We start from the raw sequence: 16308 nt of genomic DNA, 5'->3' as shown, positions 1-16308 counted from the left end.
TAATTTACAAGTACACTGAATCAATGTTACGTTTAGGTAGCAATGTTCTGCTAAAATAAAGGAGAGTTCTGCTAGAGGATGAAGTTTTACTGGCAAGCAAATATGATTTTCATACAAACATGTACATTTTCTTTTGCTAAACTCCCTACTACCCACCTACCTATTGGGGTTTTTTTGGTTTTCAATAAGTAAAAAGAAGCAAAATTGACTTTTTTATTAATTATTTTGTAATTTTTATTGAAAGTTTTTATTTAAGGAAATACCAGCTCCTGACAACTTCCAGAAAATCACAGAAAACAAGGAAATTCACTCATTATTAGAAGAGTTTGTTGTAAAGAATTATCACTGCCCTATCAAAAAAAATCTGGTGAAGTTTATTTCTGTTGTTTCTGGTTTTGGTTCTATTTTTTTAAAAAAACAGCTCCTGTTTTCCTATTGTATTTGCTTTACATCTAATGCTATTGTATTCTATTTCAGCTGGCGGGCTTCATCTATGCCTGTTATGTTGTGAAATGTATTACTGAAGAAGAGGATAGCTGTAAGTACTAAAGCTTTATTACATACAAAATGAATTATTTTTCTTTTTAAATCACCCCTCTGCTATGTGGGCTCTTGTAGACTTCCACATAAATGTCTTATTCCACTGTAGTCAGAGCACGCTTTCTGACCATCCTTAATCTACAATTTACAAGTGTCTGGAAGATAAAGGAATCAAGAAATGCAACCTAGAAAAATACACACTCCTTTCTTCTGAAAAGATCGTTATAATATTTTTCCCCACAGTGTACCTTAAGAACAAAAAGAAGGGCAAAAATACCAATTGCCAAACCCAACTTTTTTTTCCTTATTCCAAACTGCTACTTTTACCATAGTTGGTTACCACTGAGGGAAAAAAAAAAAAAAAAAAAAAAAAGAAATCTTTAGCTCATGCAGGACCTTCATTTATGAGAGGTGAAACTGTGGAGTTTGTCTTTGTTCCTGCTGCTCCCAGGGTACAGTTACAAGAGTGAAATGATCTCATATAGATATGCGTTTATGTTTCTTCTGCTTATTTATTATGAATAGAAGCTTGTTGAGCTGAATTTACTCTAAATACATGCTATGAAGCCAAGCCATTTCATTTTTTCTTACTTTAACCTCGATTTTTTCAAAAAGGGCCACTGCAGCATTTCAGGACATCTTGGGATTTATACTAAAGCACTTTAGAAACAAGTATCAAAACTGCATGCAACTTTGATAAAATATACATGAATCCTAGAGAGAGTTTTGCAAAAGGAAGCTAAAGGGCTTTTATTTGATTGAGAGTGCTGATAAGCCTGGTGGGGGTTCTTCTGTGTGTTCTGCTGTGTAGAAAATAGCTGAAACTCTATAATCTATTGGCAATACAGTGCCACTGTGAGCCATCGAGGGGAGATTCAGTGCTGAAATCAAACCGCATTTTGGAGGTCTTCCGATCTGTGCTCATTTCAATAGTATCTGTGTTTCTGAGGAGGTGAGGAAGGTGTGGTAGTAAAAAGAGGTTAAGACAAGTTTGTGGAGCAAGGATATGTCATAAATATGTCTGTCTTTTTAGTGATCCAGCCATATGGCCTTTGTTTACTCCAATTAAGTGAATTCACTATCCACAGAGCTGAATTCCTCGTCCCCCAAATGAAATCTTGTTTAAAACAATTCTGCCCCCTCTTCCCATGGTTTGGATCTTTTTTTTTTTCAGTCTTGTGTAATGCTTTAGGGCACAATATAAGTAAAAAGTGAGGAAGGGACTTGTGATTTGGCTCACTGAACAAGCACAGGACTCGGAGCACATTTGAAAGATTTCTCCTGTGGTCTGTAAAACAGTATTCCTGGCAGCAGAGCGCTACAGCCAATATGGTATTGTTTTCTGCTCGCTGCCGTGGGAGYTCCCTGTTGTTCCAAAGCCACAGATTGTCATGCTTCTCTGAGCCTTTTCTTGGGGTTGCCTTGCCTATTTTGAGGCTTTTATTACTTTGTTAGTGCACCTCAGCCAGGTCTCCCTCTTCTAGCCGAAGAGCCGTCTCCTCCACCCATAAGAGCCTCTCTGGAGTTCTGGGGCAAAAGTTTGCTCAACACAAAGCCAGCACAAGCCAACACTCTGCAATTTCCCCTCTGGTGAGTTTTGGAAGCGTGGCTGGAAGAAAAGAGAAAGAGCAAACTCTGTGACCGAGTTGCTCTAACACTGTAATAACTCTCAGATCTGATTTTGGCCCCTCAAGGTATCATAAAACTAAAGCAGCTTTAATTTGTACTGAGAGACAGTATTTAGCAGAGAGTCAGAATGATTCTAGTTCTTTCTTTGCTCAGACATCCACTCTGATATGGGCTGAGTGCTCTCTAACAGCCAGGGAGCAGAGTCCATAAAGATACCCCCCGCTCTGATTACATTTTAGATTCTTTTTTTTYCCCTCCATTTATATATGTTTTGTTGCCCTTTCCCTCCCTTTCAGCAACAAATCAGTCTACCACTCCTCTCTAGGAAGTAATGTATCCCTTACAGATTCTGTGTCATTTAGTATTTATATTGCAAGGGAAGATTCCTAAGCRTAACTTCCTCAGCACGTTCGCAGATGGAGTTGTCCCATGCAGACCAAGTAAGCATAAAAGAGAGAAGCTTTAGGGAAAGTGAAATATGCCCCAGAGCTTTCTCCAGAGCCATTGCTAGAGCTACCTCCTTGCGCCAGCCTTTTAAGTCTGAGGTCACCTGAGATCCACCGAATGTGTTTCTACTCCCACAGCCTTTTTCACTTCCCCACCCTGGCATGCTACTATAGCTAACATGAAAAAAAAAGAAAAAAGAAAAAAAAGAAAAGAAAAGAAAGAAAGAAATTCCATTTCTTCTTTTTTTGTTAATGGGCTAGGGAGCAACAGCTGCCTGAAAGCAGAGGAGAAGAAGCAAGTAGGGCAGGAACACTCACCCTGGGGGAGGTGGGCAGTAGGGGGTGAGACTAGAGGAAAAAGTCTAGCGATCTCCAGATGCCAGGCAGGGAGATGTTGCAAATTTTAACCAAAGAAACACATGAGCATTGCTCCAAGTGTTTCATCTTCTGTCAGGGTAAAACCTCCACTGTAGAAATAAAATCAAATTGCTTTTAAGCTACTTCAGCTGAATTAGCTTTGTTCTCAGAGCAATTGGTACAAGCTGAAAGAATAACCATTTCTCCATTCTTTTTACAGATTTTATTAAAATAACAAATGAACAAGGGCAGAATTAAGGAAACATTTCACTAAGATTAACCTCAGAGTAATCCTCACTAAAAGATTAAGAAGGGAACCATACAGTGATCAAATCAGGGTCATAACTAAGACTGAGTCAGCAAATCTAGGGGGTTAAACTACTCACAAACCAAATGAATCCAGCAGCAGGTCCTAAATCAAAGCACGAGCCATGCACCAGCTTTCATGAGAAAAATCTGCCTTTTTCTACACTGAGGAATAGAGAGGAAGCTATTTTCCTTGTAGTTATGGTCCCAAGCAGTAGTCTGCACATGCCACACCAGAGTAGTGCTCATCCCCAAGGATCAGACAAAGGTGGTTTAACCCAGCTACTTCTGTTGGTAGTAGCTTCTCTCTCCTGAAAATCTGTTCTTCATCTTTCTCCCTGTGGTTGCGCAGGGACAAGGCACTCTTCAGCTTGGTGCACCTCAGGTGCAGAGCTGGGAAAGATGAGCGAGGACGGGTCCCAGCAGGGCTTCTGCCTGCTCAACACTCTCCTTTCCACTCTTGCTGCTGCAGTGACTAAGCTATTGTCATTCTTACCTCATTAACATTATTAGCTGCAGCAATTAAAAATAAAGCATGAGAATGTCRACAACTATCATTACTTCGAGGCATTCAACGGCTGTAAACTTATCGAAGCTCCTCATTTGTTCTCCAAAATCGTATTAGGCTTCCATTTTTCAAAGGCTGCACATTATTTTTAATAACACTGAAATGTTCATTTAATGTGCATTTCCTCACTAGCAATTTGGCTTCCTACTATAAGCTGTTACTGCCTTAGTAAAGCAAAATCAATGTATTTTTCAAAATGTTATTAAATATGCAGATATTTGGTGGAAAACTCTGTAATATAAGCAATAAAGCAACATCTTCCTGGGGCTTTTTGTCTGTAGGCAATTAAAAAAGGAACCTGGGTTACTGAAGAGGAATGCAGTRCTCTCCTTATAGATTCTGTTTGATGGAAAAGGAATTGGATTGTTATTAGAGGGACTAGTCTGACTAGGGAGGAGCCCTAGCCCAAGTTACTAGTGAAAATCACTGGTTCAGTATGTGTCCTGCAGTGAAATCCTAATCCAGAGTGCTCTCCTGCAGTCCCAGACAGGAAGAAAAAAAATCATTATTCACTTACCACACACAATATCAAGGTAATCAGAGAAGAAATAGGATTTGCCTGACTGCTTCTAGAGTACCACAAGGCACAGCCTTTGCACTATCTTGCACTAGCAGGAGTCCAGCTTGCACACACACACAGTTTCCTTTTCTCTTGGCATTGTTTCCAGGTAAACTGCAAAGCAAAAGAAATTACAGACAAGTTAAATAGATTTTTGCTCTATATTCTCTTGAGCACAGCTTTTTGGGGATGTCTGACATAGAACTAAACACTAGATAACCCTTTAAAATGATTTTGCTCCCTTATGTGAAAGTATGAATTCAAGATTCATTCTTTTTAACTCAAAAATGAAAAACATTTAATAATAAAATACCCTGGATACTGGGTACCTACTGATGAGCAGTGCAGCACGGCAATTTGTGAAAATGCTCAGTGCCAAAGAGCCATGCATCCTGGGGTCCTATGCTTGACCTGGGACATACCAAAGTAGTGGCAAAAATTTGCTTTTAAAAGACATCAAGTTCATTAGTTTTAAGAGATGTGAATTTTTGATAAACATATGGGATAGGTAGAAAAYGGTTTTATTTTTCTCACTGTTACAGACTCCCTTCCACCTCTGGGCGGGTTATTTAACCTCTCCATATTTCTGTTTCCCATATTTAAAATGGGAAATAATGATGGGGACAAACTCAGAGGCATGTTGCTTCATAACTTTGAGCTTCTGGGATGAAAGGCATTATTGAAGTTCAGAATGTGCTCAGGTATCACTTTATTTCTGTGCCAAATGCTTTTCACAATCTGCTTAGTGAGACRTTACAGAGAATAGTACCTCTGCTTCCATCCCTGCTTTAAAATCTCTAAAACAAAGACTTGCTAAAACAAAGACTAGCTAAAACTGCTAGCAAATGTTCAGCTATTARTTCTACTTCTTTCTTTCCCTTCCCTTTTTCTGGTGAATATGGCTGTAAATTTTAAGATGACCAGGATAGGAGAAGGACAGAAATGAAGCAGGAATGGACCAGGAACTAAGGCTGAGGGATGGCTGAAGATGACTGAAACCACCTCTCTGTAGTCAAGGCTGAGYTTAGAGCAGCTCTGGAGGCTTCTTCCCCATCAGGCTCACAGGTCTCTTCCCTGGCAGGATGGTGATGCCACGGCTGCCGTCAGTGTAAGCCGCAGTTTACAAGTGCAGAGTTATCTGTTGCAACAAAACATAAGGGAGATGCTTTTAGCCCAATATACTATACCCAACAACAAGGAGCGGCTGATGCTTACTTAGATATATATCTGCCAATAGGCTTATAAGAACATAGTAAGTACATATAGATATTTCACAGAAAATTCTAATAGTAAATTGAGGTTCAGGAGCTTCCTTAGACAGAAGTAGGCTTGYTGTATTTAACTGGGCTTTTCTTCTCGAGCATGTCCCCCTACATACAAACTAATGTGTAATGTAACACAGCATCCTGTGGGAAGGAGTACCTTAGCTAAACATTTTGTTCATTTTGCACCTACCATTTGTATAGCATATTCTTCTTATTGTATTGCAAAACAGTGAACAATCATCCTGTCTTCACCTTACCTGTGTTACCAAAGGCTTTATAGGCTGCCACCACTTGCCCTCCTCAGCTTATGTGGGAATATTGCAGAAATTCTGRTCAGGAGGGGGATCTGCATCCTGATACTCTATGTCCTCAAAATAATAGAAATAGAATCTATCATACAAGAATAATAATATCAGAAGGGGAAACACATTTACCTTTTCTGGGCCCCTCCCTGGTTCCACAAAATGTCAAGGATGGGATTCATCTCACCTGACYACAGTCACATATAATTAGGAGTATAGTTTAAACTAATGACTGAATTTTCTGCTGCAGTCAGWGGAGACAGGAAGGTAAATCCAAAGAGCAGTTTGCCCTGTGTTAGACACCTCTCTCATAATAGGATGAATCACTGGTCTAATTTGTCTGGTTAATGCTAAAAAGTGCCTAGACAGTCTAAAGAAGCATTGACAAACAAGCCCAGGAACAAATAAAAGCCAGTATTTAAAACACAATTGTTCTCCAGCTGTTGAACCGGTCATTCATGARTGAGAATTCAATGAACAGGCTACAAAAGCTGAAGCTACATTTGAAATTTATCAAATTGTTTTTGCTCAGCTGCACTCTCCAATTTACAGCCTGCGGCTAAATTAGAAGCTTTTTCGTTTACTTGTTTCATTTAGTGGGGTGACTGTTACGTGAACTAAGTAAACCAAAGGGAGGGAAATGGGATGCCTTCAGCTGTCAAGATGTTGATGGAAGCACTGAGAGAATGAAACCTTTGAAATCTGCTTCATAGTTGTCATCCTAAAAAAGAGCAAGCTTGGAGAGCTACAGTGCCACCAAGAACATTTAGGAAACTTCCTAAGACATCTGTACAGAGTCAACCGTTTGCAAATAGCAATAGCAGGTTTCTGCATCATTATTTCCAGCCATGTCATGCCTTGGAAGGAGCCTTTTATAAAAACAGAAGCTAGTATTTAGCATCTCATTCTCAGTGACGCAGAACATAGACCCTCTGCATCCCACAAGGCTCGGTCGCTAGCTAGAAAGCACACGCCGAAAATGTCTGAGCAGCCGAGTGCTAGGCTGAAGCACAAGGGAAAAGGCTGTGACGGGAAGATACGACAACTAAAACTGGCTGCATTTGACATGCAAATGGAACTGAGCAGTCTAGGTGTCACAGGGCCTGGCAGACATATGCAGCCTTATCCACGATCATTTGGCACGGTACTGCAGAGAGAGAAACGAACTTAAAGCTCTGAGGAGGTGCAGTTTGTTTAAATAATAGCAAGTAATTAGTCTGAAGACAAAATCAGTGATGGCATTTTATAATTACAATTAATTTAAAGGTTAATTTCCTTTGGTGCTAAAATCTTATTTAAAACATTTACCAGGAAAGGAAATTAGGATGTTACTATCAAGATGCATAGAGCGCTTCTGGGAATCCATGCCTATTATCACTAGAAAATTAGGTTAGACTCAAAGTGGGAATTTCAATTCATTTTAGTGTATAATAGATAGTGGTCAGGGCCTTGAGTCAGAAAGGGTGCTTAGGGTAGACTGTATGATTTGCATTTTCTTTGTTTGCGGGATTAATTGCAAATGTTGCCAACAAAAGGGTTGGGTTTATACATGAACAAGCTTGACATGAAAAGAAAATTGGTTATGGATTGCTGCCTTCGTAACTAATGAAGTTGATATTCAAAGAATCCCTAGGAGACAAGAATGTGGTATGAGGCAAATATATAAATAAAATCACACAGGGGAAAATGGTGCCATTGCTGGCTCCATCTATGCTAATTCCCYTTCTCCCTCCCTGTCTTCCCCGCCACTCCCCTTGCATCCATCACCACCTCCTGTGGGGATTGTCAAGCTCAAGTTTAAAATATGTCTAAATAACATAACAYAGAGCTTGAAGGAAGTAGCATTTCCATTCCAGCAGCTCATCACAATGGGGCACTGCTTAATAAAATCAATGCATTGTAACAGCCAGGGGGATGTATCTACCTTGCATTGCTTTTTTTTAACTATTCATCATCCACGTTTTAAGAAAGACGTATCACAGAAATGTTGGAAAAAATCTTCGCATTTGAAAAGGGAATGAATGGTTAACAAACCTTTTATAAAGAAAACTGTATTTTATACCAAAGTGTTTTGAAAATATTACTAGTCTTCTCATGAATTAATTATTTGAGGAGAGCAACAAAAAAAAGTTCCGTCCATATAACAAAGTCCCACATGTCTTTTTCAAGTTGGTAGCAGAAATGAGGTAGTAACTAGAGACAGTTCTGACAGCAAAAGCCATAGATGATTTGAAGAAATTCCCAGGATGTTTCCATAGATGAATAGAAAGTGGTCTTCCCCATCCAGCAAAATGTTTTGAGGCTTAAAAATAAATAAAACTCACACTCAAAAGAAGAAAAAGTGCTAAAATTTGAAAATCTCTGCAAACTGAAAATTGAATGGAAAATGGTTTCAGGTTGGCTGTCATATTTTGCTTTGATAYTGTCCAAAGACTTCATTCAGATTTGCACCATTTGTTAATGCTTTGAGTTAAACTCKAAGCCAGATTTTGGAAGCAAACACTACTGAATTGACCTCTGGAGGGACTTACCTCCCTGTTCGCTGACAGACATCCTCTAACACAGACCCGCAGAGAGCATGGGCAGAGAGAGAGCCGGCTGCCAGCCACAGTGAGCTCTGAGCTCCCTTCCCTGCCCAGGCTTCGTCGGCGCTGCCTTCCCCGCCGAGGTCAGCAGCCTCGCCGGGCGGCCGCCACGGCTCTGCCTCTCTCTGCCTCCTCACATCCCGGCAAAACGAGTAGGTGTAGTTACCTCCTTTGCATGTCTTWGCCAGTAAAGCTCAGTCTGACTTAAACAAGAGCTCCAGCAAGGATGGCTACATCTCAGCAGGCCAAACTGCTATGTGTAGACCATATTCATTAACCTTTTCCAGCAGTCCCGAAAAGCAGTCCCCCAAAAAAACCCATTCCCACCACCTTAGTGCCTTCCCCACTGAGAGAGTCAACATGAGCTGCTAGCAGTTTTCTAGATGTCTGGAGCATAACTTTGTACTAATTTCTTTCTGTCTGCATGTCTACTTCTTTTCCCTTTAAATATCTAGATGGGTATTCATTAGCCTTGGGTTGTTAACTGCATAGATTTGGGCCTTAATTCTCCACTTTGTTGCACCTATTAATGACTTTTATTCTAATTTATTAATATAATAGTCACACTTGGAGACCACTGACCCAGACGTTTTCTTTTCCTCTCTCTTTTGTTTTTTCATCTCTTTATCACTKGCCCGTAGCAAAGAACTGGCTTAGAACAATCTCCTCCTAACAATTCATTTGATCAGCTCTATGATAATTCAGTCTAACCTACATTTTCTTTAATTSTTTGGATAGTTTTTCCATCAAAAACTATCTGAGGTCTATATTTTTTACTCAGTCATAAAAATATGAAAGCAAATGACTATTATCCAGCAGTGTCCAAGTCCCTCTGGTTTAGAAAAAGAATGTATTTGTAGACTGTTAATGTTTTTGCAGCTGAGTATAGATGTATAACGGACTTTCCTGCAATACTCTTTACGGAGCCTTGGGCTAGCCCCACTGCAGGTTTACATAAGCCTTGCAAAGCCTTGCAGCAGTCAAACAGCAGCCTACCTCACTAGCCTTATTCCCCAGTCAATAAGCTTGACAGATGGTTTGCTGCGTTTATCAGGTCTAAGCGGCAACTCTGACAGCTACAGTTCAGTATTTCTCATTGCTGCGCTTATATTCCAGTCATTTCCTCCTGGCTTCTGGCTCTTATTCTTCCCTGCTGTATCCTCAGTCCTTGTTTCTGCCTCCAGCTGCCTAACCCTCATTCCTGCCTCTTCCTCCAGCCTCCCTTGGTTGTTTAGTMCTGGTTGCTTTCACCCCACTGCCTTTCTGCTCAGCAGTGGTCCTGGCACCTGCCCCTTCTCCCCTACCATTCCTATCTTTGGACAGCCGTGTCTTGCTAATGCATTCCTCTGCAGCATGGTCTTCCTCATATTCTACCCCAAGGCTCTGCCTTTGACCAGTCCCCTTCTCCATCTGTGAGTCTGAGACACTTCTGGGCTTCCCTAATTTCCTGGCCATCACCACTGYTCATGCTGGTATCTTTTGCTGTGTACAACTTAGTTCCTCTTGAATTCAGTGTCTGCATCCCCATTTGGTCCTAATCACTGGGCAAAGCAGGCCAAAATCCCTGACAATGACTCTAGACAGGTGGTGCCACCAAGMGGTGCTTATCAGATGTCACCAGTCTGTATATTTTCCAAGTCCTACATCTTGTCCCAGAAGGGATGAGTGAAGAATTGGTCAGGGATCAGTAGTATCAGAAACAGAAGAAGACCTTGTAGGCCCTTATCAAGAAGGCATGGATAAGGATGCCTTATCCAAGAAGCATGGTAGGAGGCGAAGAATCAAGAGGGAAAGCCTCAGTGACACAAAAAATGAGGGAATCCTTTGGCTATTTTGAAAGTAAATGGCACTGTGATAATGGCAGTGCTACAGAAYTGAGTTGAGAAACTTTACAGAAATTTGTGTTCCCTTGCTATTCTTATGGACATTATAGGGTTCAAAAATGTCAGGAAATTACAGTTAAAAAAGCTGAGGTTTTACTTTGCCTCATAAGTGGGGTGAGCTAAGAGTACTCATTTAACTGGCTATTACTGGCTATTTGGCAGAAATGTAGTACATACTATACTGCCAAAATTGGAACATGTGTCCAAGTCTTTAACACTTTTCATAATCTTCCTTTGTCCCATCAGTAAGGACACAGCCTTATTTATTGACAGATATGCTCCTTCTCCCTGCTTTGTCAATACTTGGCTCTATCCTATTTTGTGAGTCTAAATTGCTGTACACTCAACCCAAAGACCAATAACATTTGATTATCATTGTAAACAAACTTTATTGAGATTGTATTCAAGCAAATCTCCTCGTGTGCTATATTGTCTTATTGCCACCAAGCCACTGCCACAGCATACAAAGACTAGAGCACTAAAGGGTTTGGAAGTGTCTTCACCAGACGGTGAGGCGGGTGGCAGGATACTGGCAAAGCTGCAGGAGCATGGGTGTCCCCATATGTTCTTTTATATTTTTTTCCAATTTATATTTTATTGCTATTTCCAAGTGTGTCTTTTCCAAACTTATTAACATCAAGCCTAATTTTATTTCCCTCCTGTTTTTTCACRATGTTGCCATTTTTTTTAACTTTCAGCAGTTATGCACAGCTCTCTTGCCTCAAATATTCATTTCTACACCAACACTCCCTTCAGTGAAATTATTAGCTTTGTTTTGTTTGCTGGCTGTCCTCTCTACCAGCTATGTGTGCAGTAGAGTGCCTTGATGTGGCAGTAAAATTTAATCACTGCAGTTCTGAGGCCTGAGTCCAGAGGTCTTCCTCAGCCAGCKTGTAGTAAGTTTAATTCCATACATGTCAGATGTGGCACATGTGTACCAAACATTCTCTCTGTGCAATAACACATGGGAAATATATTTGGCTGTGATGTGCATGTGCAGAAAACATCCATATGCACATGCACACATGCTCCCCTGGTCACTAGCACTTTTTAAATGGCACCATCTTGACTATATATAATCGCAAATCTTTAATATTATTTTAGTGCTTCAGATTCATAAATATATTTAAGGCCTACCAAGATATCAAGCAGTGTAAAAACATGAAAGCCCCATTTCCTGGAGCTTGCAATCTACATATCAGACAATACATAACAGGTGGGCACAGGCAGAAAGAAAGCGCAAAGAAACAATGAGCAAATACTTTTCAGTGTGGTAGACAGGAATATTAGTGCATGGGTAACCTAACTATTGCCAATAGAACAAAGAAGAGTTTTAGGGAAAATAATGAGAGAACTGCTTGTGAAGAACGTCTCACAGGGAAAGAAAGTGTTTGGAAATGTTATAAGTGTGCAGGTCAAGCTGGCAACATGGGGCAGAATTTAGCTTTTAAAAATGGAAGGAAGGGAGATTGTTGTGGAGACTTTATAAAGGGCTTTGAATACAAAAAGATTTAGCTTCTGCTTGCAGCATGGAAGACGAAGTCTGTAACAGGATGCAGAGAGGAGTAAGCTAGTCAAAGAGATGAGCCTTGCTGCTTTCGGATACGCCTGCATTTGGTAAGGTCGAAAAAAGGAACAATTGTAGTGTTTGACACCGAGAGCCCTGGGTAAATGTTATTGCTGTGTCAATGGACAGAAAAATCTTCCTCTTCAATATGCAAAAATAATCATCAGAAACCAAATAGTGCACAGCTACACAGCCACAGAGAGCAGCCAAAGCCTAAGCCATCTAACTTGAAAGTCCTCRACTGAAAGGCAAAATTGTGCTGTCATTCACTGTTAGAGGTATCAGGGAGTGCTAGGGTGGGAGACTAGGAGTTCTGGTTTTAGCATACCACAGAGCTTTTAGTCTGTGTAGAAGGAGCAAACTGAGCACAAGACAGGTACTCTGTGATGGCTCAGAGATGGTAGATGATAGCAGGATCTGCATTTGTGAATGTGACTACTCAGTTTGTAAGAGGTGGTGAACTTGGGGGTGAGCTTGTGGGACTCCCTCACTGTTTCTTCAGGGAGATGGAAGAATGGAAGGAAGAGAGGAGGAATCAGTGCTAGTCAGCTGGGTTACAAAATTACTACCAAAGGCTTTTTTACTTTTAAAGAAGGAGCTGTGGGCAGGAAGCGGACGTTGTGGTGAAGCCAGGGTTGAGTGGTGACAATACATTCGGTCATGAGAGGTACAGCCTCATGTATCAAGGGCAGGAAGGGAGAATCGTGAAGACAATAACAGCAAAGGAACAAAGAAAGAAGAGGGCCTGAAAGCGGACAAATCCTGGAGGTCACAGATTGGCCATGTACATGGCTATTTCCCAACCTTTCCTTTTCATTTTCATTGCAGATAAAGCCAGTCTTCCACCTCCAGTTTTCTGAAATCTAAATCCTTTTATATCTAATCTGCACTGATTTTTGCATGCTAACTAAAATGCAAGAAAAGCCATAATGTCTGTCATATTTCTATGCCCATATGCCCTAAATGACTCTTTGGGTCAGATCCTAAGCTAATATAAATTATCACTGCTTCAATGAAGTAACTGAAGCTAAAATTATATATTAGCCTGAATCTTTATTCTTCCGCATTTATRTTTTACAGAGGAAACTTTTCATGAGGAGAATAGCATCTAGTCTTATGATTTCTTTTCAAAATCTTTCCTTGTGCTTTCTATAAGAAAATTTCTTGTTGTTTTCATTGCATACTGTTTCCTTTCTCTTTGTCCATCTGTTGATTTGAGTTTTATTGCTTCTCACTGTTAGCTTTGTAGAGTCCCTTCCTTCTCCCATACGCACATCCATGCTAATGGGATCTTCTTTTGTGCAAGTGTATCATCTCAGTCCCTTTATACACCGCAACTTCCAGAAATCAGATATGAAGAATGCATTTATGCCTCTCATCCTGTCTGGATATACATTGGAGACAGTGGAGACCGTGACTGTGAGCAGAGGCTAAAACATCACATCCCTGTGGGTGCTTAGCAATAGAAAATATGTCCGAATTTTGAACCATATGTCCCAGAAAATGTTTGTGGTACACCAGTAACAGCAATCATATGCCTAAGAAGCCCCTTAAAACTAGCGAAGAAAGAAAACACTCATGATGAATTTCTTATAACATTTTTTACAGATAAATAGCACAGTTATTATCATGCTTTAGGCAGTCTAGCTAGGGAAATAAGCATCTCAGCAGATGAGATTTCAAGAAAGCAGTTCTTTCAAAAGAACAAGACTGTATTTGTTTATACATGTATGTGTGCTTTTACTAAGGCAAAACATGACAAAAGAGGCACTTCTGATAGCAGTGACATGTAAGATGAATGTAAAATATAGTAGTCAAAAAATGTGTTTGATGGATAAAGTTAAGAATGGAAGCATCTGTAGCACTTCAGCTAATAAGCCTTATTTTATTCATCTCATGTTACTGCTGCCGGGAACATATCGGTTGTATGACACTTTTAGTGACCTTTCAGGCACAGCCAGGATAAAATGCCTGCAGAAAGGGCAGTGTTTTGCATGCTTTAAGAAACTGGCTCAGAGTCCACAGGGAGCTTTTAACACAGTCTGGGCACCACAGGTTTTGCAGTGCTAACTGAGAAACTGCCACCATAAAGAAAAGAAAAACTTGCTTCAAAGAAATTATTGAAATTCTTTTGCATTGGAGTTCCCCTCCTATTATCTACCTTTTCCTTTGCCTACCTTGCAAAGTTTGTTGTTGTGTGTAAGAAACTACTGTATGTTTTTAACAAGGTCACAATAATATCCTCTGCCCTACCATCATCAGGTTATGCATGCGGGATCGTCTACTGTCAGCCTAAAGCAGAAAGGTCTCTACAAGCCCATCTTGTTTGTCACTTTACAATCTGGCTTGTTAACACTTTATGTTTACTTTGTGCGATAGTTGAGACACAATGTCTACAGAGAAAATAGGCATACATCTTTCTCATGTGCCCACAAACTCCTTTCACTTACAGAAATCTTTTTATTAATATCTTAGATTAGCTTTTTGAAGATGACCCTAAAAACACCCTTAAGACCTTTCACACCATGTCTGCAAAACAGATGCATGCTTGCAACCTTATAATAATGATTTACTGGTTGCTTGAAGGCTCTTGGGAAGCTCACAAAAAATGCAAGTCAGGGCAAATGCTCTGATAACATCCATAAAATGACAAGACTTGACACCAGCTGGACATTCAGTCCAACACGCATATTTTCTGGCTTGTGTTGTCAGGGGACAGGAGTGGGGAAAACAAGAAAAACTGGGCAAAATCCAACAAACCATAGTTACAGTAAAGCCTTTCCCTTCTTTTTGTTGCAATCTTTGCATTTGAATAAGAGACTTTTCATATCGTCCCAGCCTAGCACTTCATTCAGCAATAATCCTATAGGGAATTCTTCATTTCAGCTTATAAACTTAATATGCTTCCAAAGACATGATTATGTTGTTAAAAAGTTCTTCTGATGATTACAGACAGTGAATAAGTAGGAAGCAATAAATGGAATTTATCCTGATTTTAGCAGGATTTTGATCCTATGAAATTTTTGTAAGCAAGCCAGAGTAGTACTGTCCAGATAAAAGTCATCATAGGTTGTGCTCAGAATTGTATTTAAAATTTAGTTACCAACCAGCTGGGATGACATTTCAGATGGGATCTCAGTGGGACCTCAGTAGTGAAATAATTCTCTTCATTATTGTAGCTAACAGCAAGAATGATAGACGAGAGAACATTTATTAAATAATAATAATAATAATAATAATAATAAKAWKATGAAGCCAGAGTGGGAGATATTCAATCACTTCTTAAGATAGGATTAGGACTCAAAAATGATCTTGAGAAGCAGCCTGAAATCAAGCAGATGAAATTCTATAGAGAAGTGCAAAAGAACTTCTGGGGGAAAGGAGAAATCAAATGTATTCAGACAAAATAGAAATTAACTGGCTAGACTACTGCTGGTGACAAAAAGTGGGAAAAAARAGAGAGAGAGAGAGAGAGAGAGAAAGAAAGATCYGAGGAGGTGTATGSGGCTCACAATATGGTGGCCAATACCTCCATGTCAATTGTACCAGTTAGTTCTGATCTGTGCATCACATTTTAAAAGAAATGTAAGTGGGCTAAGGATCAAAATAGAAAATTTAAAGATTTTGAAAACGTGTACCATAAGAAAAAGCTGAAACAATTCGCTAGGCTTAAATCTAGAAAAGATAGATAACCTGAAAATACTTTTCAAAAAAATGTTTAAAAGTAGTTATAAAAGAAAAAATGGCTCATTTGTCTTCATGTCCATTGGGAGAAAAGATGAAGAAGTAGAAAAGTTTTTAATTTGCAGGAAATTAAATTTAAATTAGACATTAGTAAGTTAGGCACAGGGAGAGGCAACACGGATAGACTATAGAAACTCTTTCATTAGATATGTCAGGAATTAATTTAGTAAAACATCATTCTGGGATACAGGTATATTTAATACTGCCGCAAAGCCCAGGATGAACTAAACGATTTCCTTGGGGAAATTTCCTTCCACTGTGGCCAGGGGAAAAGGCAGCTTCAACTTGTCTGTGTTTGCAGTGGTGACATATCACAGCTGTTCAGTCTAGTGTTCGGTGGCTATTGCAAACCAGTGCACAAGAATTTGGTTTTATAACATTCCTGGACCGCATGTGAATGCATTGTTCAGTATGGAGCACATTGAGAGTTACCTTAGGATAAAATAATCTCATAAATGCAAATATTAAGGACTCCGTCCACCATGAAAGTTCTCAAATTGAGGATTGTAAATTAATGTTTCATGAATTTTTATGTGAATGTTACTTCATTTTAGATC

The 16308-nt window shown here is 39.7% G+C and overlaps 1 protein-coding gene across 1 annotated transcript in view; it reads left to right on the top strand.

The window, feature by feature from the left end:
* The window catches only part of NKAIN2 (sodium/potassium transporting ATPase interacting 2), a gene marked incomplete at its 5' end in the record, with an annotated part of 551052 nt that overhangs the window by 524524 nt on the left and 10220 nt on the right, over positions 1-16308 (top strand). Inside the window, one exon of the mRNA XM_085314457.1 lies at positions 478-538. Coding sequence (XP_085170583.1) covers positions 478-538 — 61 coding nt within the window. The remainder of the gene's footprint in view (positions 1-477; positions 539-16308) is intronic.

This window comes from Rhea americana, unplaced genomic scaffold (genome assembly GCF_003343005.1).
Source record: "Rhea americana isolate MKP2758 unplaced genomic scaffold, rheAme1 scaffold_110, whole genome shotgun sequence".
In the NCBI taxonomy this organism is placed as follows: domain Eukaryota; kingdom Metazoa; phylum Chordata; class Aves; order Rheiformes; family Rheidae; genus Rhea; species Rhea americana.
This window is presented reverse-complemented; position numbering and strand designations above follow the sequence as displayed.